At 41.3% G+C, this 25038-nt stretch overlaps 1 protein-coding gene and 1 non-coding gene across 2 annotated transcripts; both read right to left on the reverse strand.

Moving 5' to 3' along the window:
* Positions 1–283: 283 nt before the first annotated feature.
* On the reverse strand, positions 284–23421 carry DYNLT5 (dynein light chain Tctex-type family member 5). Its single transcript, XM_040978597.1, has 5 exons — positions 23389–23421; positions 19216–19337; positions 7862–7953; positions 1339–1463; positions 284–487 (listed from the first exon to the last, which is right to left on the reverse strand). The coding sequence occupies exons 1-5, from the start codon at positions 23419–23421 to the stop codon at positions 284–286; spliced, it is 576 nt and encodes a 191-aa protein (XP_040834531.1).
* On the reverse strand, positions 8075–8178 carry LOC121155405. The gene has a single exon (XR_005883664.1). It is a non-coding gene; the product is annotated as a small nucleolar RNA U13 (small nucleolar RNA).
* Positions 23422–25038: the final 1617 nt, after the last annotated feature.

Below are 25038 nucleotides of genomic sequence, written 5' to 3' on the forward strand. Positions count from 1 at the left end.
GAGTAATTAAAATGATGAGGACCCAAACTAATACTTAACAGGAATTGATGCTTATGGAAAATAATTCAGCAGCCCCAAGATTTAGCATTTGCTTTGAATAAACAAGATTCTTATGCCACCCTCCCCTACTACAATTCTTACAAGAGGATGAAAAAGTGTAAAAGACTCCATCCAGTAGCTGGAAGTACTACGGTTGCTTTTCATAGTTTCTGACAGTAAAATTTTTGGGTACATGATACAGCCTGTTTCATAATTTTAAAGTGAGAACTACACACATTTTCAATCACTCAAAGTAAACCGCATAGACATTTGCAAGAGCAAAGAGGGAAGAATTTCTGAAAACATACGATGAAACAGTATCATTCTTAGGATCCCACAGGCATCTGCTTCCGATAAACAGGCTCTGACTGCTTGACTGTCCAATGTGAATGTTTACAATTAGTTTATACCGTGGAGGCATCAAGTCCTTGACTCGGGCTTTAATAACCTGAAAAAAAAAAAAGGTTCTCAATTAGTCACACTGAAACTGAAAAATCTGTTTTTGCCATAAATATAATGGATTTTGTTTAATACAACAGCATGATATACATCGTAGATATTTATATGCAGTAGAACTGTTAATTATGATGCCCCTTAACTAAGATCCTCATGAGACAGGACATTCAGGGACAAAGTGGCAACACCAGTAATAAATCTATGTTCCCTGAGGAATATAGAAAGATTGCAATACAGGGCACAGAATGCACTGGCTGGATGCATTCTTGGAAAATTTTTGCTAAGATGGCTTCCTGTCAGACTGTTGCCCACACTCATAATAGCTGGTTCCTATCTAAGTAAATGCCTATACATCTGGAGTCTTTTGTAATATAATGAATGTTTATTAGGGCACTTGTCATAAACAGGAAACTAGAGAAAATCACAAGGAAGTGTCAGCTTTTCAGTTGATAACAATGGGAATATATTTGAATGCCATGATGTCTGCTTTTGATACAGTAACAGAGAAGCTGCCTTGGTGAAGAGGAAAGGATCATTAAAATATTATGTAAAATACGTAAAATATTTTATAGCAAACATTAAAATAAGTGGGGGCAGTTTTACACATTTTTTTTTGCTATAAAATATATACAATGCTGGACATAATTATGTTAGACAAAAGTATTTACACACACATACAATACATGGCAAACAACCTAATGAGTATGTTCTTGACATATATAATTATGCACTTCAGGTGCTCCTGCAAAATAATTTCCTTCATGAAAATGTAGGAGGTGGGTTGCACTTTAAGTAAATGCTGAAAATGGTAGCGTTAACACTTTAGGCAAATCACACATGTACCTCAGAAATTGTTTTTGTCATCTGTCTGCACAGCTCTGGTTCATATTCTTCTTGTTGTAGATAGTTGGTTAGCACATCTTTCAAAATATGATTCACAGCAGCCACAGGAAAAGGTTTGGTGGGACCTGAAATCATACATGGAATTGCTAAGAATTCATTTTGAATCACATTCACCCACCCCATAGGCTAATCAAAATCACATTGAAACACCAAGAGACATCCAATCTTCAGGTGGCGTGGAGTTCCTGCAAGAGGGCATCCCCGACTAGGTTTCCAGTTAGGTTTTCTGGGAGAGGATCAAAAAAAACATCCACCAGTGGGGAACATCTGGACTCTGGACCTTACAAGATCCATGAAATTAATTGATCTGGTCCTGCTAAGGCAAACACAGGCAAGACTCAAAATTTGATAAAATCTATAGCAGGCTTATTTTTAAGTTGATAATTCTGGCCTACAAATGCTGTTATATCTGTCCTTGGCAGAAGAAAGGATCCTCACCCCTGCTAGACTCGGGAAGCTGCCAGATTACCTGGAAAGTGTGTTGAAAGCTGCTAAGGTTTCACACTGAGGGTCTCTCCCTTGTCAGTTCCCATTGTTAGTGACTCACTTCAAAGTCTCCATGTGTGGAAGCAATTCCCCAGCTTGTCCCAGATCTCACAGTGACACTGTCCCCAGTGGGGACCAGGCTCAGCCCCAACCAACCTGTAGCCTTTCTTTTCTACCATTATTATCTCCATTTTGAAAATGGGAAAACAGAGGTTTCACTTAATTATTTCTTCTTGGTGTCACTTTTATTTTTATTTATCTAAAAGTTTTAATAGCCACAATTAAAGTTATACATATTTAAAGGGTATTTTGTGATTTTTTGTGACACGAGTAAATATGAGTAAAAATCAGGTCAATATATTTATTTCTTAAAACATTTAATATTTCTTTTTTTTAAGATTTATTTTATTTTCGTTATCAAGTCAGATAATACAGAGAGGAAGAGAGACAGAGAAGAAGCTCTTCCATCCAATGATTCACTCCCCAAGTGAGCGCAAAGGCCAGTGCTGCTCCGATCCAAAGCCAGGAGCCAGGAGCTTCTTCCAGGTCTCCCACAAGGGTGCAGGGTCCCAAAGCTTTGGGCCATCCTCGACTGCTTTCCCAGGCCACAAGCAGGGAGCTGGATGGGAATGGAGCTGCTAGGATTAGAACAGGCACCCATATGGGATCCTGATGCGTTTAAGGCAAGGAGTTCAGCTGCTAGGCCACGGCGCCGGGCCCACATTTAATATTTCTTTATGCTAAAAACTTACACAATTGTGACTTCTAATTTATTTTTTAAACAAAGAAATAAATATCTAGTACATTAATATTATCTATTCCCCCCAGCTGTACAGTAGATATCCAGAGCTTCTTTCGCTGGTTTAACTGTAACCTATCCAGTGTTTTAGATACTGTAGTGTGTCCAGAAGGCAGAGCTGGGATGCACATCCAGGGTATCTGGTGCCAGGACTCAGATATTCAGCTATACTTGGTTTTCACATTCAGAGTAGAAGTCTCTGGGAAATCTTTGTCTGGCATCCCTGGAACGCTATCCACAAAATCTTGTTGTCTTTTTGCTCATCACTTCTTCATACACACATACGCCCAGGGCTTGGTATCCAGCAGCTCAATCACTGTTTATTGAATGAAGGATTCAAGTACGACTTCTCTGCTTCCAGTCTAGAAAGGCACCTTGGGAAGCAGCAACATAGGATGGCCCAAATCTTTGGGTTCTTTTCTTTTTAAAAAAGATTTATTTGTATTATGTTTTTATTGGAAAGGCGGATATACAGAGAGGAGAGACAGAGAGGAAGATCTTCCGTCCGATGATTCACTCCCCAAGTGAGCGCAACGGCCGATGCTATGCCGATCCAAAGCCAGGAGCCTCTTCCGGGTCTCCCACGCGGGTGCAGGGTCCCAAAGCTTTGGGGCGTCCTCGACTGCTTTCCCGGGCCACAGGCAGGGAGCTGGAAGGGAAGTGGGGCTTCGGGGATAGAACCAGCGCCCATATGGGATCCCGGGCGTACAAGGCGAGGACCTTAACCACTTGCGTCACAGCGCTGGGCCCATCTTTGGGTTCTTATCACCTAAGTAGAAGACTCCTGTCTTTGGCCTGGCCAGTGCTTGCTGTTACATTCTCTCTCTCTCCTTCTCTCATTGTCTTTCAAATGAATAAATAACATCAATGTGTAGTAATAAGTACTTACTTTTAAATCAGTGTGTCAGGAAATCCCAGTGATACTAATGTTGAAACAATTCAGGGAGATTGAATGGGATGTAAACAGCCCTGAGAGATCCACAGTTCCCTGGGTTAGTGCAAGTGAGGGTGTTATTAAATTCAGATTGGGACTACCATGTTTACTTTCTAAAATACGTATTTATTTATTGAAAGTCTCCACAACCGCCCTGCTTGGGGAATCTAGGAGGGAGGCTCCTGCTGGACTGAAGAGGAATCAGCAGGAGAGGATTCCATGGAGAATAGTTGTGTCCTTCGGCTGTCTGTTGTAACTCGCAGGCAGGTAGCCAGGGGAATCTGCAGGCTAGGTTCACCGGGACTTTCAATAAATAAATACATATTTTAGAAAGTAAACATGGTAGACCCAATCTGAATTTAATTAAACAGATCATGATATTTGGAGTTGTACTCCTTTTCACCTCCTCCTATTGGAGACTCATCATATAGATCATAATTGATTGTCACCGATAAGCAGTGACACGAAATAACGAGGCACACCCTCGAGGGTCTGGAAAAACAGGAACTGCCACCGCACACGACCCCTTTATCGCCGAAAGCCGGCTGCATTTATCCTTTTCTGCTGATTTATCCCCGTTGGTCTTAGCTTTTCTCCATGCTTCTCTAGCCCTCTCTCCTCTACTTTCCTTCCTGTTCCTCTCCTTGTAGGTCTAAATTGCTTTTATACCCCTTTCTGCTGCTTTTTCCCATTCTTCTCGTTCCATCCTTCGTTCTTCTCCCCGTCTTTCTCCTCCTCATCCCGTACGCCTTAGCTTTTCCCTTTCTCTGCTGCCTCGTTCTTCTCGTTCCATCCATCGTTCTTCTCCCATCTTTCTCCTCGTCCCCTCCTTAGCTTTTGCCGGCTGCTTTTATACCGTTCTCCACCAATCACTTGTTCTCGTGGGCCCACTTGGCGCTACATGACAGGCCAGTAACGATGACATAATTGCAGCGAGGGCATCGGCCTATCCCTGTGACTTCTGTTTACCTGCTGGCGAGATCAACCCCGCCTCCTGGCCCTTGGCCAGCCGCCATCTTGCCACGGCCTTGCCTACTCTGGGGAGTGGCGTCAGCATCCTGCTCCCCACACTTGATCCTCACCATTCACACGAACTCCATCTTGCCTTGCATAACCACCTGTGTGTATGCACTGTTTCCATCAGAAAAAAAAAAATTGCTTTCTTAAATGCAGATGTTTTGTCTGCTTGGTATTCCTCTTTCTTTTGGAAACAGCACCCACCTTGCTAGAAAATGGTCTTCTTGTACTCCAGGCTCACAGCTGTTTAGGACCTGCCAATAAAAAGATGCTACTCTAAGCCAAGCCAACCACAGTTCTTTCTAAGAGCTTTTAGGTTAAACTGCACATTAGGCAAAAAGACTCAGCCTCCTTCTGGTGTCAGATCATGACCTATGACCCTGAGGAACTGTTGCAGTCCAGGTTTTTCTGGGTGGGAAGAAAGCCAGCCACAGTAAAGAGGAAGGCCACACCTAGATCAGTCTAGGGAACATTCTGGAGGCACTGGAATCTCTATTTCTGGTGATTTCCTGGTCCAGCTGTTTCATTGTCCTGTCCATACCTTTCCTGGTCTTTTTTAAAAAGTCCATGTACCAGTATATTTTGAAAATATTTTGAAACACAGTCATGAAACTGTCTTCTCAGTTCTGCAATGCTGATCTTTATTCTATACCTCCAGATTCAACTATGCCTTGCTTGGATTTGTGCTGAGATACAAAGACAAAAGGTACATGTTTAGCTTTTGACTAAAGTTAAACCAGAAGTTACCAGAACCAACAAATATAAATGGCAAGTTCTTTGAGTCCCAGATGCAGCAAAGCCTTACCTAGTCTTTGCTTGCCTGTCTGAAAAGTCTGAGAACCAGCTGCAATCAGGACCCTAATGTTAACACTAAGACCCCCGTTTGTTGCTTTGTTTTGTTTTGTTCCTTGTAGGGGTAAGAAGGCAGAAGCTGAATGCCCCTTTCCTCTTTATTTTTAAAGATTTTATTCTTGGGCCCGGCCCGGTGGCGCAAGTGGTTAAGGTCCTTGCCTTGCACGCCCGGGATCCCATATGGGCGCCAGTTCTATCCCGGCAGCCCCACTTCCCTTCCAGCTCCCTGCCTGTGGCCCAGGAAAGCAGTCGAGGACGGCCCAAAGCTTTGGGACCCTGCACCCGCGTGGGAGACCCGGAAGAGGCTCCTGGCTTCGGCTCGGCATAGTATCAGCCATTGCGCTCACTTGGGGAATGAATCATCGGACGGAAGATCTTCCTCTGTCTCTCCTCTCTGTATATCCGCCTTTCCAATAAAAAAATAATAAAAACAAATCTTTAAAAAAAAGATTTTATTCTTTTTATTGGAAAGACAGTTATACAGAGAGGAGGAGAGACAGAGAGGAAGATCTTCCGTCCTATGATTCACTCCCCAAATGGTCACAACGGCCAGTGTGGAGCAGATCTGAAACCAGGAGCCAGGAGCCTCCTCTGGGTCTCCCATGTGGATATAGCATCCCAAGGCTTTGGACCAATCTCCACTGCTTTCCCAGGCCACAAACAGGGAGCTGGATGGGAAGTGGGGCTGCTAGGATTAGAGCCGGAGCCCATATGCAATCCTGGTTTGTGCAAGGCGAGGACTTTAGCAACTAAGCTACTATGCCAGACCCATTCCCTTTCCTTTGATTGTATTCCGGCACTTCATCTGTTTTCTCAACAACATTGCCTAATTTCCATCTTCAAGGAACTGCAAGGACCAGACCAGCTGTTCCAGAACCAGTCCCTGTCCCCTCCCTGGAGTGTCTATCAGCTTCAACTATGAATCAAAGTGGGGATGATGATAGTGATGAGACTTCTCCAGAGGAGATCCGATAGTTATCAGGAAGAGTACTGGTGTAATGCTGGTAGGACTAGCACCTGTGCAGAACGAGCCCTCTGGAAGCGACAGTAATGCACTGGTTACAGAGCCCTCTAGTCTGCACTTAACTAGCTACAAGGCCTAATGGGATGTATTGATGGCCTATAATTTTCTTGGGGATAACTGGCCACAGGTAGAATTATCCAGGCCCATAGAGTCTTTCCCTCTGCCCTTCAGCAAGTCTCTCTGGCCTGTCCATAGAGTAATAATTATCTGTGGAGTCAGATAATGGTGGGCAGCAATGCAGTTGTAAACAAGTAGGTCTAAGGAGGGAACATGAAAGCAAAAAGATACTCACCTGGATTCCACTGAGAGTATAGGGCAGGTGCAAAGATTTTTATTTTCAAAGACCCAAAACCTCAGTGGTAATAACAGATAAAAATCTTCATCAACAGGGGACCATGGATCATGTGCCTCCGCCTTGAGGTTTTTTTTCTCTAACAATCACCACTGATTTTTTTTTTTTTTCATTTAACTTACAGAGACTTGTGGAAATGTTTGTGGAATATGGGATTAAAAGATAATTATAGTTTGGTGCAAAAAATGTTTTTTGAAATCTATGCATATAACTCCAAGATGTTCATAGATAAATGTGTATTATGAAAGAGCTAGCTCAAACATTTTTACACTAAGCAGCATCACTTGATTCCATTTTTTTGTGGATTTTTTTAATATTTTGCAGTTTTGATCATCCCTTTTATAAAGTTTATTCATTGACTGATTATTTGAGGAAGGGAGGAAGGGTTAAGAGAAGGCAGAAGGAAGGAGAGGGAACTCTTCCATCTGCTTGTTCAGTCCTCACAGCTCTGTCACACCTCAGACTTAGCCCGGCCAAAGCCAGCCACTACTCCATCAGTTTCCCTCATGGCTGGCAGGGACCCAAGTACTTGAACCACCACTAGCTGCCCCCAAGGTGCATGATAGCAGGAATACTGGATCAGAAATGAATGTGGACGTGAGCCTGGGAACTAGAACATGGATTGTAGATGACCCAATGTTGGCTTGACCTGCTGTACTAGGATGCCTAATCCTTTGCAAACTTTCTCACGTACTCTTTGCTTTCATATCTACACAGTGTGAAACAGCAAGTGAACTGCTACATTCAGTAACAAACTGCGCACATCCGTGCCAGTCAGTGAAGTGCCTGATGTTCAGGAATCACGGCTAAGGAAAAGCAGATGATGGGCACTGGTTCCCTTTTACGGAAGAGAGTAACAGCATCAGCTCCCTTCATCAAGTGTGCTTCCTCACATTATGCTAGGATGTAATGCAACATCATGTCAGGAGACACTTTATATACATGGCAGGGACCAAGCTGGAACACTAAAACAGGGCTGGGAAACAAAATACAACGCACCCAGCTGGTAGGTGTTTTCCATCTGCACTGTAAGGCGGGAGACATCGTCACGCAGGCTGGGTTCATCTGTGTAAGACACAGTACTCATGGAGCTAAAAACAAGGGAGAAAACATTTTAATCATTGTTCTAACAGCTCTAAGCTGAAATACTGCAAGGGGAAAGTTTTCTCTAAGAAAATGTCAAGTCAGTACCTTAGAATTCTTTTCCCCCCACATCAGACGGGCAATGTGCTGATATCATAACAAGGTTGGAGAGAGGTACATGGCACACAGATGTATGTAAACTCAATCATCACGCCTATGAACCACGAAAGCATCCCTTAGAAACATCTTAATAACATCGTTAAAGTTTAAAATATTTTAGATGCAAATATTAACACAGGGGGAAGTTACTTGGAGCACGTCTCAATTGGTAATTGATGCCCAGTGTAATTACGCAGTCCAGCTGACTATCCAGATTCACTTATGTCTAGAAGGTGACTCAGTCCGCATTGTGAAACCATCACCACTTGTGTCTCTGCCTCAGGGCAAAGGCTCTCATCCCAGCAGGCTAAGTTCACCAATGGAGCTTGGGACCATGTGAAGAAGCTTAACATACTGAGAAACATCTCTGCATTTATCTGGTGTATTAAAGGGTTCCCTATTACATGCACCTCACGAAGTCCCTTCCATGTGAAAAAAAAAAAAAGAGAAACTCCTTTTCCTGGTGAAAGGAACCACAATTCATTCAAACTATCAAAAATCAATAAGCATCAATCACCCTTTTCAACATTAAGAAAGGATCCATTACCAAAGGGCTAGTTACCAAGGCAATATGAGCTTACCCAGGTGCTAAATAGGAGACCCAAGCAAAGAGCAGCCCCTAACGTCCCTCCAGCTCTACTTAATTCTGCTTGGTTCACAGGGAATCCAACTGTCACTAATGCAAGTCTAAGCACGTTCCACCTTCCATTTTCTCCACCTGTGAAAATGGACGTTACAACAGATGCCATCTGAAAGGAGATGAAATAATAGTGTGTGAGTGTTTTCAAAGTGACCACTTTCCTAAGAAGGATTTGTTTTGACTTTAATTAAACAAGAAAGATTTGTTCTTAATCTTTTGAGTTTCTTTTTTTCTCTTCAAGGAATTTAAAGTGCTTAGTTCTTTTTTTTTTTTTGAGTGAGTGCTTTTGAAATTTTGTATTTAAAGAAAACCATGAACTATCCACTTTGATTAGGCCTTTTGCTTTGCAACTTTGATACAACAGAAATATCTTGATAAATTGAGGTTTCAGGCAGCCCATGAATGTGGCGTATGACACTGCGAATGCTTTTCTTTCATGATGTATTTCTGGGTTAATGATTCAGTCTTCCATTCGTACAACACCTGCTTTCCTCAATTTGTTTCTTCCCTTTGAAGTAGCAACCAATTCGTTTGGCCGCAGCAGTTGCAGGTGTTGTGGGCAGCGCCAAAGGATTGTTGATTGCATCTGCTTAAACAATCCCATGTTGTATAAACTCCCTGATTGTAAGATAAGCTGCCTGCTGCAGTATTATATACGCCACTTCTAACTTTGCAAAAACATTTCCCAACATTGATCTCATTTTACCTTCACAATAGCCTTTAAGTTAGGGAGTCATTATTCTACTTGTTTTTCAGAAAAAGGAGTGAGACCATGGAATCAATGTCATACACATGGGAAATACAGACATGGTTCAGAAATTCCATTTACTTCCCAGTGTCAGAGTCCCACATGTGAGTATACAGCAGAATAAGGGCAATGATATCCAAAAATAACTATTGCAATGAAAACTTATTTGTACAAACAGAAGAAGGTATTGATAAAACACTACTTGTTTTCTGTTGAGCACCAAATTAAAATTCATGGAAAGAGAAATGTAGTTGGTAAAGCATTAAACTAACTGTAGCACAAAATCTAAGATGTACAGGCTAGCCCTCACTATGACAGTGTCCAGGGCTACTAAAGTTTAATAATCAAATGCATCTGATAATATGACAACTGTGAGATTGGTAAGTAACCTCAGGATAGTTTAAAAAACCCACAGCCTGAAGATTGGCAAGCAAAGAGCAAATCTTGTAGAATGATTTTTTTGAGTTATTGACTGTGGTTTCTTTCAGTGCCTTTTTATTTTCACAGTAATCATAAAAAAGTGTATACTTGTTACACAAAACTCAAAGCATTAAAAAATATAAAGAAGAAATAAAAATTATACAAAAATCACAATCCCAGTAGCTATTAAGCTACTGTTACATTGAACAAAATCTTTTATGCCTGGGCACATGATTATATTACAGATGGCCTCCTTTTTTTAATTCAACAGGGTATTATGGATTAACTTTCCATGTCAATAAATAGTAACCAACACCATATTTTAAATACTAAGATAGCATTTAGGGTCTAGCGTGGCAGCTCAGCAGTTAAAGTCCATGCCATGCATTGTGATCCGTTATGCTTGTCAGTTCTAATCCTGGTAGCCCCACTTCCCATCCAGCTCCCTGCTTGTGGCCTGAGAAAGCAAATGAGGACAGTCCAAAGCCTTGGGACCCTGCACCCTTGTGGGAGACCCAGATGAGGCGCCAGCCTCCTGGCTTCAGATCGGCTCAACACTGGCTGTTGCAGTCACTTGGGGAGTGAATCATTGGACAGAAGATCTTCCTCTCTGTCTCTCCTCCTCTCTATATAACTGATTTTCCAATAAAAATAAACAAATCTTTATTTAAAAACATTTTTTTAAAAGATTTATTTATTTTTATTACAAAGTCAGATATACAGAGAAGAGGAGAGATAGAGAGAAAGATCTTCTGTCCAATGATTCACTCCCCAAGTGAGTGCAACAGCTGATGCTATGCTGATCCGAAGCCAGGATCCAGGAGCTTCTTCCAGGTCTCCCACGCGGGTGCAGGGTTCCAAGGCTTTGGGCCGTCCTCGACTGCTTTCCTGGGCCACAAGCAGGGAAGTGGAGCTGCCGGGACTAGAACCGGCGCCCATATGGGATCCTGGCGTGTTCAAGGCGAGGACTTTAGCCACTATGCCACGCTGCTGGGCCCTAAATAAATCATTTAAAAAGCATTTAATATAGGGATAGTCTGCATTTTGTTAAATTATTTATTCTCCAGGCTACTTAGATTATTTCTAATATTCCACTATTGTAAGGGAATTGTAATGAACATTGTAGCATGGATTACCATTTATTTTTCAGTGTTGCTCTCCCTTTATTTTTTTTTTTTTCTGGCAATAGAATCCTAAATTTATCAAACTCTTTTTTTGTGTACCTTTGGGACCATGCAGTACATGATAGGGGTTGGAAAGGGGACACAGAGAAAAGAGAAAAATAACCCAAACAAAAAAATTTAGATCTTTGTTTCTTGAGAAAATGCAAATGGAAGATACAAAACATTAGATATGACTGAAACATGAGTAAGTGACATTAAACCAGAAAACAAGCTTGATAAAGTTTTAGAAATAAAAGAATTCCTATATTTTAAAATTAGAGAATTATCCATATCAGTTTAGAATAAAAAGGTGTTTCAACAAGTTTATAGTGGTGAAGTTGCCATTTGGGATGGCCACAATGGAGTTCCTGGGTTTGAGTCCTGGCCTCATTCATGATGCAACTTGCAACTCTGAGCTCCCTGGCAGACAGGAGGTGATGGCCCCAACACTGCCACTCATATGTGGAATCATTTCTAGCCTCCTGGCATTTATAGGCTTCTGGGGAATGAACCAGGAGGTTGATACCTCTCTCTCTCTCTCTCCTTCTGTCTCTCTCTGTCTCTCTTTCTCTCTCTCTGCCTCTCACCCCCTCAAACAAATAAATAAAAGACAAGCTCATTTTGGTCCCCCAACATTGAAATCTATACATAGACTCTTCATAATATGCATTTTCTGTGAACTAAAGACCCCTCATAATAGCTTAGAAAAACTTGAACATTTTAAAGCAGTTTCACTCAAGTCCTTGAAACGTTTAAACATGTTAGGAACTCAAAAAAGCACATTAGTCATTTTAATCACCATTGCTATGTATACATAGCATAATGAACTCAATGGGTATATGTCACATTGCAAGTGGAGGATGGAGGAATTTCAGATCTCTAAATCCAGGCTTTCCACAGTTGACAATGAAAGCATCTCTAGCTAGACAGGTGAGCTCATGGCAAAGGGAATACTACAGTTACCTGTCTTTTTTCATACATGAAAACTCTTCTTTCTGTCTTTCGGTTTCATCAGCCCATGCTGGCATTGATGAGGAAAGATTTCAATTAGGACTTCATGTCCAGGACAGTGGTGACGCTTTAGGAATGATGTCGGATTAAAGGAAATGCAGCAGAGGCTGCTGTGGAAGTGCCATAGGTTAATCTGTGGCTCCGAATGCGGGCATCCATGTCAGGGTCCCGGCAGCTCTCCTGTTCCCACACTCCCTCTGATGCTCTTGGGAAAGCAGAGGGTCATGGGTCAAGTGCTTGGGTGCTTGACCCCCATGTGAGAGACCCAGATACTGTGGCTCCTGGTGTCAGCCTGGCCAGTGCAGCCCTTTGGCGAGTGAACTAAGAGATAGAACTCTTTCTCCTTTTAAATACATAAATGAATCTAAATTTTGAAAAGGCAAATCAGAAAGAGTGAAAGGTTGGCACAAACTACTAGTGAAAGGCACCCTCTCACAACTCAATATTATTCCAGGAAAGGAGTAACAGGAACCAGACAGAAAATTCAGTTAATCTTCAGATCCGGATGGATTACTATTGCTGAAGACAGAATTAGCTTGCATGCACAAATAGCTGCATGGAACTGGTAGAACATACTAAAAGTGATTCTTTCGCATTGTACTTCTTGTACTGAAAATATCTTATGAATACCCAGTAACCTCTATCCTGATTGAATATCTACACAGAAAATTTGAAAGAAATAGCTAAGAAGTTAGAGCATGTATATTTTTTCATGAAATTCAATTTACTTAAAGATACTTGGTATTTTTGTTTGCCAACCAATCCTTGAATTACGTGGAATAAATACAATGCAAACCTTATTGTTATGACTATGTGAGAGAGTAACAATAATTTGAATTAAGCTTCACCAGCAACAATAGTATTTATTTATTATTGAGAACTCATGTTTTGAAGCTACAGTACAAGAGAATGAATGGTTGCATTTGGGCTTGTCAGTTCAATCCATTAAAAAGGCTGGAAATAGCATATACGCCTTCCATCTGTAGCATTAAGTTGCTGGATCTACCATAGTTCTTTTTTTTTTGTTTGTTTTAAATTCTTTTAGTTTTATTTGTTTGGAAGTTAGATAATACAAATATATCTGAGAAAGAAAGAGATGTTCATTCCACTGGTTACACACTCCAAATCCCTGCAAGGACGGAGCCATGGTCACGCTGAAGCCAGAAGCTTCTTTCAGATCTCCAACAGGGGTAGCCGAAGCCCACATACCGGTGTCACGACCAAGCAGGATCCATCTCCCTGCACATCTGGATAATATGCAATGTCTATCCAATATGACTCGGGCATGGAGAATGCTTTGTTTCTCCGTCATCTCAAATGCACATTCAGTTGCTTCTCTCATCACTACCATCTCGGGAACATCCCACAACAGGTGCTCATTATATTTCTGTTGGAGTTTTTCTCAGGGAAGCTCACTTCAAGCACAATCATGTCCTTCCTGCTGCTTTGCTGTTGGGCAATCAACTTCCCTGCTAGGCTCTGCCTGTCTCTCGTTGCTTTTTTCTTTGTTTCCTGAGAAGCCTCAAATCTCAGAAATCAGCTGTTATAATTCCCCGTTTAAATCCTTATCTCTCTCTAGGGGAAAGGCCTACTTCAAACAAGGGTATCCATTTTATCTGTGGATCTGATACCTTTTGCAGCAATACAGGAAGATCTTGGAGATCTGTGACTTGGTTATGTAGAACAGCTTCTCAGGGTCTAAATATATTCTAAGCCTACTTCTAGTGTCTAAATTTTTGCCTACATCAGACTAGCAGTTTCTCCTGTTCTAATTATTACACCCTAAATGCACTTCTAGTGTTTTAGGTCTCTTTCTACCTCAAATTAGCACACTGCTTTAACAAGAGGGAATTGAAAGTGGTAAATCCATCTGGACATTATTTGGTACAATGCATTGCATTTTTCTTGATAGATGTTTAATTGACTTAAATTGCTTACCTATGTTTTAGATTTTAGAATTTAGGCTAGAGTATCTAGATATCAATAATCAAAATTGATCTTGTACTAATTTATTTTAAGTATTTTTTTAGAACTAATTCCTGTTTATTATTTTTTTTGCACTTTAAATTCTTTTTTTATTGTTATTAACATTGTATTATGTGATACAGTTTTATAGGGGATCTACATATTTCTAATGGCTTCATCTAAGCGTGCTTTTTTTTTTTTTAAAACTGTTACTAAAGTCATGTGCTGCCTCCCAGTGGAGAGATTGCACAATGCACAGAGAAAAAGGCTTTAGGATATAAATCGGTACACTCATTTATTTTTTCTCCATTCTTTCAACAACGATTTATTGTCTATATTATGGCCAGTGGGAAGTATTAGTCATATAAACACAATCCATGGCACCTGTGATGGAGAAACGTAACGGAGAATACGAGGCGAAGTGGATGCCTGGCCTGTACACTGCGTGGGAGCACCATAGCTGAGCACTGCCTCTGGCTTCTGGCTCCACCTTCCAGTCCATGCAAACGCAGGGAGGCAGCAGTGATGCCCGAAGTCACTGTACTGACATCACAGCTCCATCCCAGCTTTAATCCCAGTCCATTGCTAGCATTGTGACTGAAGCAGGAGATTGAAGGTCTTGCTCTATCGAATACGTTTAAAAGGGAAAGCACGGAAACCTCCTCAGTTGGGAATTTTCTATGGGTGTTTTTGTGACTGTCATGCCCAAGCACAAAAGTATACTATCATCTTCACCAGTACGTGGTATTAGTAGTCTGGTAAGGTAGCCTATGTTTGTGGCCGTTAAAGCAAATCTATATTTTTATGTTATTGGAGGTATTTTATTTACTTGTAATCTGTTACTAATAATTGGAAAGTTATAATGGAAACAAAAACTGAGAGAACATGTTTAAAATCAGATTATAAATGAGGTGTTCTTTTGATATACATTTTTCATGAGTAGGAATGGTTTTGAAACACAAAGAATAAAGGACACAACCACACTCTGATGTGTGAATATAAGAATGGTGATTGACAAAAGACAAGTTGAGGATATGAATAAAATATCTGACCTAATTTCTGAGCTAACGTTTATCCAAAGGATGAGGCAGTTGTCAGGGACAACCTATACAGCTTGGTTTGTATCCGTGCTTGGGTTCAGAGTTGCATGACCCCTTGGCAACCGCAGGAGGGCGCACATCATGGGAGGAACCTGACTTTTCCTCCCTGGAGTCAGGAAGCTTGCTTGCTACACAATGCATCAAAAAGTCTACAATTTTCCCATTTATAAAATAAACAAGGATAATAAAAATATCTTCTTTATTCAACCCATAGGTTTTTAAGAATGAGATATGCAAGAATACTGCATGTGAAATGGCTTAAAAATTTATAAGAAATGACTGTTGTAATTTTATTTAGCAACAATACCTTTTTAGGTTTCCTAAGTTTCTCTCTCATTGTGGGGCAGCTGAACCTGAGTCAGATCTTGTTGGGGACCTTGGTTTGATAAAAATGGAAGCATAAAATATTCCCTAGCTCTGATTTTTTAGCCTTTATCCATTTTCTGTCAAAATGAGGAATCAGGCCTGACCATGTCATTGTTAACTGCCCATGAGTAGCTCACTGCACGTTAGGGTGGACTCGTTAAAATCATTAATTGAAAATTACTTATTTACTGTCATGTCCACCAGATTCTAAGTTACACAAGAGCAGGGCTTGTTTCTGTGTAATTCACCAACCCAGCCCAGTGCTTGGAGTATATTCTGCCCAACAAACACTTCAATGAAAACAATGAAATGAAAACAGTGGTTTCTATTTTGTTCATTTTTTGTTGGAAAAGCCTAATCTATTGAGTAAAAGCCTATAAGGTGATTCAGTTTTCTTAAAAAATGAACTTCTTAAGTTTAGAATTCTACAGTTAGTCACCTTTATATGCCTAACAAGTAGTACAAGCTCAGACAATACTGAATAAATTCACAAGTGAATGAAATGCACATAGTGTGGCCAGCCTGGGCAGCGGCAGGATCTATACAAAAATTCTGACAGCACAGCAATACAGTAATTTTGGTTTTAGACAAAGGACTGCAGTTCCCAACTTTAGCCTTGACCTACTGGAGAGACCAGCTGCCTCAGAGATAATAGCCTGGAAATCAGGTTACATTATCCTGAGAAAGTAACTTGACCTCATGGCTTCTGTTTCCACTTTAAGAACAGAAGAAACACGCAACTGGTCAAGCCTGCTCAAAGTCAGAGCTTCCCCCATGAAACACCTGCCCCTATCCAGCCATTGGAGACAAGGTTCTGCAACTATGTAGAGTGCTTTCATTCAGGCAAATTGATCACGGATGGTCAATTTTTATGGAATGAAAACACTTGAAAACTAAACAAAAACCCCATTTTGCAACTTGCTAATTCCACAGTTTTGGAGTTCCAACTTCTTTAAGCCTCTATCTTCACTTATAAAATGAGGAAGACAATAAGACCTATCTTTATAAAGCAGAAGGCTGCGAATGTTCTGTAAAAGATCGAAGAGCAGAGAGTCGTGATTTTACAGCTCCTGTAGTTTCTGCTACAACTATTCCACGTTGCCATTTTAGTATCCAACTAGCCACAGACAGTGCATGAACAGGAAGGCGTGGTTGTGTTCTAGCACACTTTAACCTATGGATACTTCATTTTTCCTTTTATGAAACATAAAAAAAGATTGCAGGGACAAAATAATAGGAAGATTTAATTCAGAATACATTTATCAGTGATGATATTGAGCATATTTCCTTTCACAACTGAGAAGACCCTTCGGGTTATCTGTTATGCCTAGGGACCATGGTTAAAAATTACAACACTGGAAGGCTGTTAACACAGATACCAAAACGGTAGGGTTGAATCTGTGCTGATTTTAGACTTCCTTCAAGAAACAGCAGAGTTTCCACCAGGTCCTTCACTCCCCCTTGAAAGCTTCAGTCTTTTCACAATGAAACAGGCTGTTGTCTACCCGAGAGACGCCATTAGTGCTGGAGCGTTTAAATGAGACCCTGTGTTACGTGCTTCATCCTGTCGGCCTTAGTCTTGTCACAAAATGGTTCTGAACTAGCTATATAATTTTAAGATTTATTTATTTGTATTGGAAAGGCAGGTTTAACGAAAGAAGGAGATATAGAAAGATCTTCCATCTGTTGGTTTACTCTTCAAATGGTCACAAGGGCAGAGCTGAGTTGAGCTGAGCTGAGGCCAAGAGCCAGAAGTTTCTTCCCGGTCTCCTATATGGGTGCAGGGTCCCCAAGACTTGGGTCATCCTCTGCTGCCATAAACTGGATGGGAAGTGGAATATTTGGGACATGAACCAGTGCTCAGATGGTATGCTGGTGCTTACAGGTGGAGGATTATCACATTGAGACATTGTACTGGCCCTGAACTAGTTTTCAAATTAAAGGTGTGTGTGTTTTTTGCATAAAATATCATGATTTCAAAACAATGCTTGCGTTTTATTGTCACTTATCTTTCGTAATGTTGAAGGAGAATCACCCATTCAGTGTGTCTGCAGAGAGAGAAGGCCGACGATGGAGCATGGATAAGATCAAGAAAAGATAGCAAGCTCCTAAATGGCCTCTGCGTTGCATGGGGCCTTGGAGGCTGCTCCTTTGCTATTGCAGAAAAAAAGTACAAAGCTTTCGAAAATTCAGAACAGAAATGATGCTCACTTAAATGAAGTTGCTAGTAAAAAATTTAGTCAAATGTGTTGGGAAAAGCATATTTGTTTTTCTGTTATTTTCATTTTTGTATAATAATCAGCAATCGAATGATCTCTAATTGTTTAAACTTGGCCAACTTCAGATTCCATATTCCATAATTCCATAAATTATGTAATCAGAATGATAGTTTAGTTTTTGGATAAAAGCTCTTTTAATTTATTTTAATTTAGATTTTATCAGTTATGTACATTCGTTTTACAGTATTTTTAGAAAAATAAGCTGAATGCAAGCCAATAATTATTCTTAAATGATTTTAAAATAATTTGTTCACTTAATTATAGGAATTAGAAGCCAGAATTACAGTCAGTAGTCAATTATTCTCCCCCCTTTACTTGTGCTATGTGTTGGGATTGTGTCTCGTTTTTATTCAATTTAAAATGTGTTTAAGAGGGAGATTATGATCCAAATCCACAGGCTGCCAGGACTGGAATGTGGAATTGTAAATAAGAACATGAGATACTCTGAGAATAGGAAGATTTTGTTTCCATAATGCTAATTATTCCAGTTCTTCTAATCTCTCCAAACAGGAAAGTTAACATACCACATCCTTCAATCTTATGAAGACTCTTGAGAAAGCCTATAAGTTAGCTGACCATTACATCATTTTCTTTCCCATAGCAGTTAGAAAGGACTGTCACAAATGTATGAAATATTGACCTACCTCTGTAGAAGAGCACATACAACATGCAGTAAGAGCCAAGAACTGTACTTAATACCCTTTGGCCCGCTGATAATGGAAGTGCCCGAGCAAGGACTTAGTACATAGTGAAAACAGCAGCAAGCATTGGGTGCAGCAGTTAACATGCCTGTGTGGGATGTGCACACCCCATAACGACACGGTTGAGTTCAAGTCCCTGCTCCACCTCCAATTCCAGTTCCCACTCCGATCGGGTGCCGGGTCCCTCCCTGCTCTCCATGTGGGAGACAGAGACTGGATTTTCGGCTTTCTACTTTTGACTAGCTTGGTTCTCAGCTCTTAAGGGCATTTGGGGAGTGAACCAACAAATGGACAATCATTCTCCCCTTCCTTTGCTTTGTGTGTGTGTGTGTGTGTGTGTGTGTGTTTCTCTGTAGCTTGCATTTTCAAACACATGGATTTTCAAGAAGGATTGTACTCACCAAGAATGTAAAAACTGCATGGTGATACACTATGGATAAACAGAATTCAAAAGAGGCTTGAGTGGTCTACACAGATGTGTTTCTTTGAGTATTAAATCTTTCTGGATAGTCTTTGAAATAGTGTAAAAAATGTTGCTAGAATCAACTCATCACTTACTGGCTCTTTTTGATTTGGCCCCTAAAGATGATTTGAACTTTGTCATTGCCTATTTTGTTCTCTATTATGTCCCCAAGGAAACTTTTTGCTCTCCTGATAAATACCATCTACTTGCTTATTCCATAACTGAATTGAAATCTTCACAGATTGGGTTACTCACTCTTTGTTGCGCCCATGAATATCCTTCCGCCGGAACTCGTGACTACTTATAGAGGACATACTCCCCCTTTTCCTCAATGAATGAGCTGCTTTGTCTTCAGTAATTTTCGACATTATTATAACCTATGGGAAACTGTCATAAAATAACAAAAGACGGATTTGAAAACACTTAGTATATCAGAGCCTTGTCCCCAATGAAGTCAGCACTTTTCCTACAGTCTTTGCATAGAAAAATGGAATTTCCTCAAGAGCAATACGGAGTGCATGGTCTGGTCACTGTAACCAGAAATGCAACTCTCAGAAGTTTTATTTATGTTGTATTGTACTTAATTCATGTAAGCAGATAATAAGCTATGACAAAAATGCTAGTGAGAATGTCATGGAGAAAGAATAAGTACATACAAGAAGCTATCTCATACCAGAGATCAATTGTTTTCATTTGCCCACTTATGTTTGATCTTGATAAAACATTGCTAATTAATATTTGTTGTCACTGTGAATTTATAAATTTCCCCAAGAGCTTCCGTCTTCCCAATCAATAGTGATTTACTTTGTAAACAGCAAATAGGAATTAACCATTTTGAAAATATTTATTTATTTGACAGGAAGAGTGTGAAAGAGAGAAAAAGCTCTCATTTCCTGAATACTGGCAAAGCTGACACCGGGCCATCAAAACCAGGTATCCAATCTAGGTCTCCCAAGAGGGTGGCTAGGACCCAATCAACTGAGCCATGACTGCTAGCTCTCAGGGTCTGTCTCAGCAAGACGCAGGAATTGGGAGCCAGAGCTGGGAAAAATATCTGGCACTTTGATGTGTATCTTATAGGATGAGCCAGAGGCTGACGCTGTGGCCTAGTTAGTAAAGCTGTGATCTACAGGGCAGCATCCCTCATGTGCACCTGTTTGTGTCCCAGCTGCTCCCTGCTAAATGCCTAGGAAAGCAACGGAAGATGGCCCAAGTGTTTAGCCCCCTGCATCAGCGTAAGAGACCCAGATTAACCTTCTGGGTCCTGACTCTTGGTTTGGGTCTAGGCCAGTCCCAGATGCTGCAGCCATTTGGAAAGTAAACTAGCAGAAGAAAGATTAAGAGAGAGAGAGAGAGAGAGAGAAAGAGAGAGAGAGAACCAGGGCCAAACCTCAAGATTCAGTGTCTAGCTCAGTAACTTATTGGAAAATCTACATGCTTTTCATCAATATTTATCGACAAGCTGGTGATAACAATTGGACTTGCAGAAGTTGGGCTAAAATTTTAATCTCCTTTAAGTCATCCACCACCTGTACATCCGAAAGCCCTAGCGGGGAGCTCTGTGCTACATGCCCACAGAACTAAAACCCAGAGATCCTCGAGGGGGCAGGGTTGAAAAGAACGCCACCAGAAACTCCAACCTCGGTGACTGGCAGAGAGATGGGCAAAGGTCTCAAAGGGCCCACCTATGGGGCAGAGGGATTGTGCGCTGGAGGGAGGTGGTGGAATGGGAGCCTGAGCATCCCTGGCGTGCCTGAGTCTCCCCGTGCACTCACCTGTGTATATCAAGAATGCGTGTGCCTGTGGGCTGAGGATGCTCAGTGTCAGCAAGTGGCTCATTGAGCCGCTCTAAGTCCTGTGGACCAACCTCAGCCTTTGCAGGGACTTCAGAGGCTGCCCTGCAGGCAGTTTAGGAAGGTCCCAGAAAGTCCGTTTGCGACTGGAGCTGCTGCGACTCCAGGAGTTGACCCCTCTGCCTGTGTATCTGTCTTGGACAGCGCCCAGGAAGGCCCTCTAAGCAGGTGGATTAGGGAACCACTTCCTGTCTCCATACTTTTTGTTATTTGAGGGTGGGAGGAGGCTAGGGCAAACCGCCAAGGTTGCCAGTGTCTCAACGCAGGGCGGCTCCCACCCCAGTCCGGCTTCTCAGCTTACCTAAAACAGGGCGGTAGCGTTGAGAAAGTTCCTCCACTTCTGGCTTGTTCCGTGCAGCCAGCGGCGGTGTGGCTCGCGTCTCCCGGCCCCGGTGGGCTCTGCCTGCAGCTTCTGCTCCCTGCCTGGACTTCGCGGCGCGTCTCCAGGGTTACTTACTCAAACATCGCCCTCGGCCCGCCCCCGCCCCCTCCCCTGGTCTCTCCTTGGTCCTTTGGGCTTCCCTAAGGATGTAGTGGAGGGGTTCCTTCCTGACCTTGTTATGTCCCGGGTTTGCAGAGAGCTGTAGAACCGGTCCCTTTTACAGTCAGGAGAACATCGGGAAGTAAAGATGCAGCCTCCAGGGCGCCTACATCACAATCCCTTTTGCACAAATTTCAGGCGCAGAAATGGGAAGAGTGCCTCGTCCTAGGAGTTGAAATCGCAGATACAAAGACAAAGGAAACCAGCACCTGCCCTTCCCTGAACCCCAAGCCTGGTTCCATCTACCCCTCACACAGCGTAGACCACGGGGAGTACTCCTGTGGGTAATGCCTGCTCTTCCGAAATTGAGATTTTCGGATGTTAAGTGTTAAGACCCAGGACCCCTGGGGCGCATGATCTTGACTTCCAAGAAGCAGACAGGTAAAGCTCCTCTAGCTCATTAAAGCTTAGGAAGGCTTGAAATGGAAGCTGTTTGGCTTGAGAATGCACCTGACCCAATTAGTCGAACCTTCTTCGTCCTTTGAAAGAAATCTTTTTGTAAACCCATGGCCTTTCCCAGACCAAAAGCCAACAAAGCAAACCCGCCCAGAGAGCCTTTTGTAGTCACGGGGTGGATGCAGTTCAGTGCTCAGGCGCTGAGTCTCCAGCGTGGCCCTTGGTGAGTGTAGCACTAGTGTTCCTGACAGGAGAACAGCACTGGGATTCCAGAAGGACACACTACTGGATGATAATGGAAGAGCAGCATTCAAGTTTTCTAGCTCAGTCCAACTCTTACTGGCAAAAAGGTAAGAACAGCCGAAAATGGCATATTTAGTGTGAACTTGCCAGAGTCCAGCTCCAGCTGAGTTCGGAGCTCGAGAAGGGTGCGTGAAGTCAGCGATAAAGAAAGACACAGACACTGTCACTTGGTGCCTTCTAGCTTGAGCTCAAGAAGAAGCTTCCTTTTTATTTACTTAGGCATATCACAAGCCTCTGCACAATCGTTTGATTGCTCTATTTTTACTTCATGACTAAGTGGGTATGCACAGATGTTTCATTATTTTATTTTTTACTTCATGGTCAACCAGATGCTCTTAAAGATAATTCTGTAAGTTACTATAATCAGTTTCTTTAAAGCAAGCCGGTATTCATTCTTCAGAAGTAGCCATTAGGTGACAGCCAGAACTCCAAGGCCAAGGCACAGATGGTTGCCTACTAACCAGTAAAACATTCTTACTACATTTTATTTTCACAACTTATCTATCACTTAGTGGGAGAAAAACATCAAAAGAGAAAAAAAATTAAGATCTAAGACAAAAAGTTTCAAATATTAAATCCCCCTGCAACTGTAGGCTCTACAACCTCATAAACAATCAAACAATAATCAAAAGTATATCTCTATGATGTTAATAAAATCACCCTATATTTCCTCTAGTTAAAAAATTATGAAAGTGGTTAAAACAGCTACATTTTCTATACTCCAAAGAAACTGCAAAGACACACTAGCCTTTGAGATAACAATAACTATATTTATTGCCATAGCAGTTTCAGCTCTCACTCCCATCACTTGCACTAATGTTTAGGATATTTTCAAGCCCCTTCCCAGAAGGTGTGCTGCATGTCTGGGCCAGATTCTCAGGCAATGGTTAAGTACCCAATAAAGTGTCCAGAAATGGCTCAGGCTTAATTGTGCTCCTGTGTGTAAATTGTCAAAGGCCCACTCACCAAGACATTATCAGTGACATTAACTCTCAAGCTCTCATCGGTTACAAAAACCATCTCACAGGGGCAAACAACAATGCCTCAATAGATTACAGAATTCTTAGTGGGGTGCTTGAGTGTCCATGCAAGCAGGGGGTGAGACTGCGTTAAGGTGGTCAGAGAGACATCTGCTGGGCCCTGCCAAACAGCTGGAAGCTCCCCCGGGCCCTGCCAAGCAGGGGAGTTGTTCTCTTCACATCTTCGTGCCATCCACACCTATTGTATGGACCCCAGCAACTGGCAAAAAGGTAAGAACAGCCGAAGATGGTCTATTTACTGTGAACTAGATGGGAACTGCTAAGGGGTTGGTTAATATTACCTCATTGAACTTACTCCATGACTGTGATACTGAAGAGATGTCTCCATCTTCTTTTTTAAGATAAAGAGGGAAAATAACATGATCAGGTTTGTAATGAAATTACAGCCAAGGGATTTATTTGACTTCAAAGGTTTGCTGTTTGCCATACTTTTGATCAATCATTCCTACACTGAACATGGAATCATGTTTTTCCAGAAATGTGGGTGTGACGTCCAGAGGCTAAACAATAAAAGAGGTTCACAACTTAGTTTATTTTTATAGTTCTCATTTATTTTCCAGCAAAAAAAATCATCACATTTCAATAACAACTTACATATATAATTAAACTTCTTTTGAAATGGGAACCCAGTTTGAAGTAACATGTCATGATCAACAATTGCATATTCAGGATTTTGTGAAATGGGTGTTTGGGAAACTTACAAAGGAAAAACATTTATAAAAACCATTATTTACAAAACAGTGGTATCCACGCTTTTCATAACTTATAAGGCATGTAACGTTAAGATGATCTCATGATGCCCTTCAGCGAGCCAGTGCCATGCATTGACGCCGTTTGTCGCTCTGAGAGCTGTGTTGGCAGCCCAGAAGGAACAGCCTCAACATCCAGTGCTGCTTTTCTTGTCACCAGCAGAGTAAAGTTTACTCTGTTTCAGGGGACGTGGAGCGAACAAAAGGTCAGGAATCATTCTGACTAAATTTAACTAACTTGAGTACTGTAATTCACAATCCCTTTAATAAATAGCTTATGCCCAAGGAATGTTGTGAAATTCTATACTCAGCATGAACTCAAAGAAATTCAGTCTACTTTTACTAGACAGGTTATTGGAAACTCTGAACAAAGCTACCACAAAAACAAAATAAAGGACACACTGACGAGATTTTCTTGGACTGAATTTCATGCCTTTAGAGACACAAATTTCTTTGAGATCCCCTTTTCTCAATTTCTCTTATTGTTAAAGTACATGTTTAAAAAAGTGAATGCTTTACATTGCCTCTTTAGGATGAAGGCTAACATTAAACCATTTCCTTCATAGGAATCTTTTCCTATAGAAGCAACAATTTTGTTGTTTTTGTTTTTATATTGCAAACTAGTAGTGTTGAAGCAGCTTAAAAACCCAGTTACTGCCTGACCTGTTGTGAAACTCCGCTCACAGACAGGATTCGCATATCACCCTATGAACACTTGGATTTTTGAAGAAAAAGTATTCAGCGGAAATTTACCATTCTCTTAGAAAGAGAGGAAGAGAGAGAAAGGAGAGGGCGGGGATGAACCACATAGGAGTCAATCTCATATCCATTTCCCAAAGCAAGATTATCAACTTGCAAAATCAAGACAGTTGTAAGAATTATCATCCCAACATTTCGTCACAAAAATTAGAAATCTGGCTTTGGATCTTGAGATGGTGATCCTTGTAATAGTCATTTGGTGTTTCACTTAAAATAGCTTGAAATAATGATGTATGAATAACACTGAATATCTGCTTTGTGAGGAAGTCACTGAAGTGTTAGGAAACCAAGTGAGTGAGTTGAATTCGACATTTGCCTGAGACATTCGTTTGATGGAACATTTAACACGATTGATGGCTCATGATATATTAGGCCGATTCAAAAGCTTTGGGTAGATAAAAAATTATACTGTGGTTAGAGAAAAGTAATATTACTTT

Source organism: Ochotona curzoniae, unplaced genomic scaffold (genome assembly GCF_017591425.1).
Source record: "Ochotona curzoniae isolate NIBS_2020 unplaced genomic scaffold, NIBS_Ocur_1.0 contig_291, whole genome shotgun sequence".
NCBI classification, from domain to species: domain Eukaryota; kingdom Metazoa; phylum Chordata; class Mammalia; order Lagomorpha; family Ochotonidae; genus Ochotona; species Ochotona curzoniae.

Excerpts from the sequence above, each read along its gene's own strand:
- DYNLT5 (XM_040978597.1), bottom strand. The coding sequence starts at position 23,421 with ATGGAGACATCTCTTCAGTATCACAGTCATGGA. Across the intron at positions 7,954-19,215 it reads ATTCATGGGCGCAACAAAGA|CTCCATGAGTACTGTGTCTT; the intron begins GTGAGTAACCCA and ends CCTTGTTTTTAG. Across the intron at positions 1,464-7,861 it reads GGAAAACACCTACCAGCTGG|GTCCCACCAAACCTTTTCCT; the intron begins GTGCGTTGTATT and ends GTATGATTTCAG.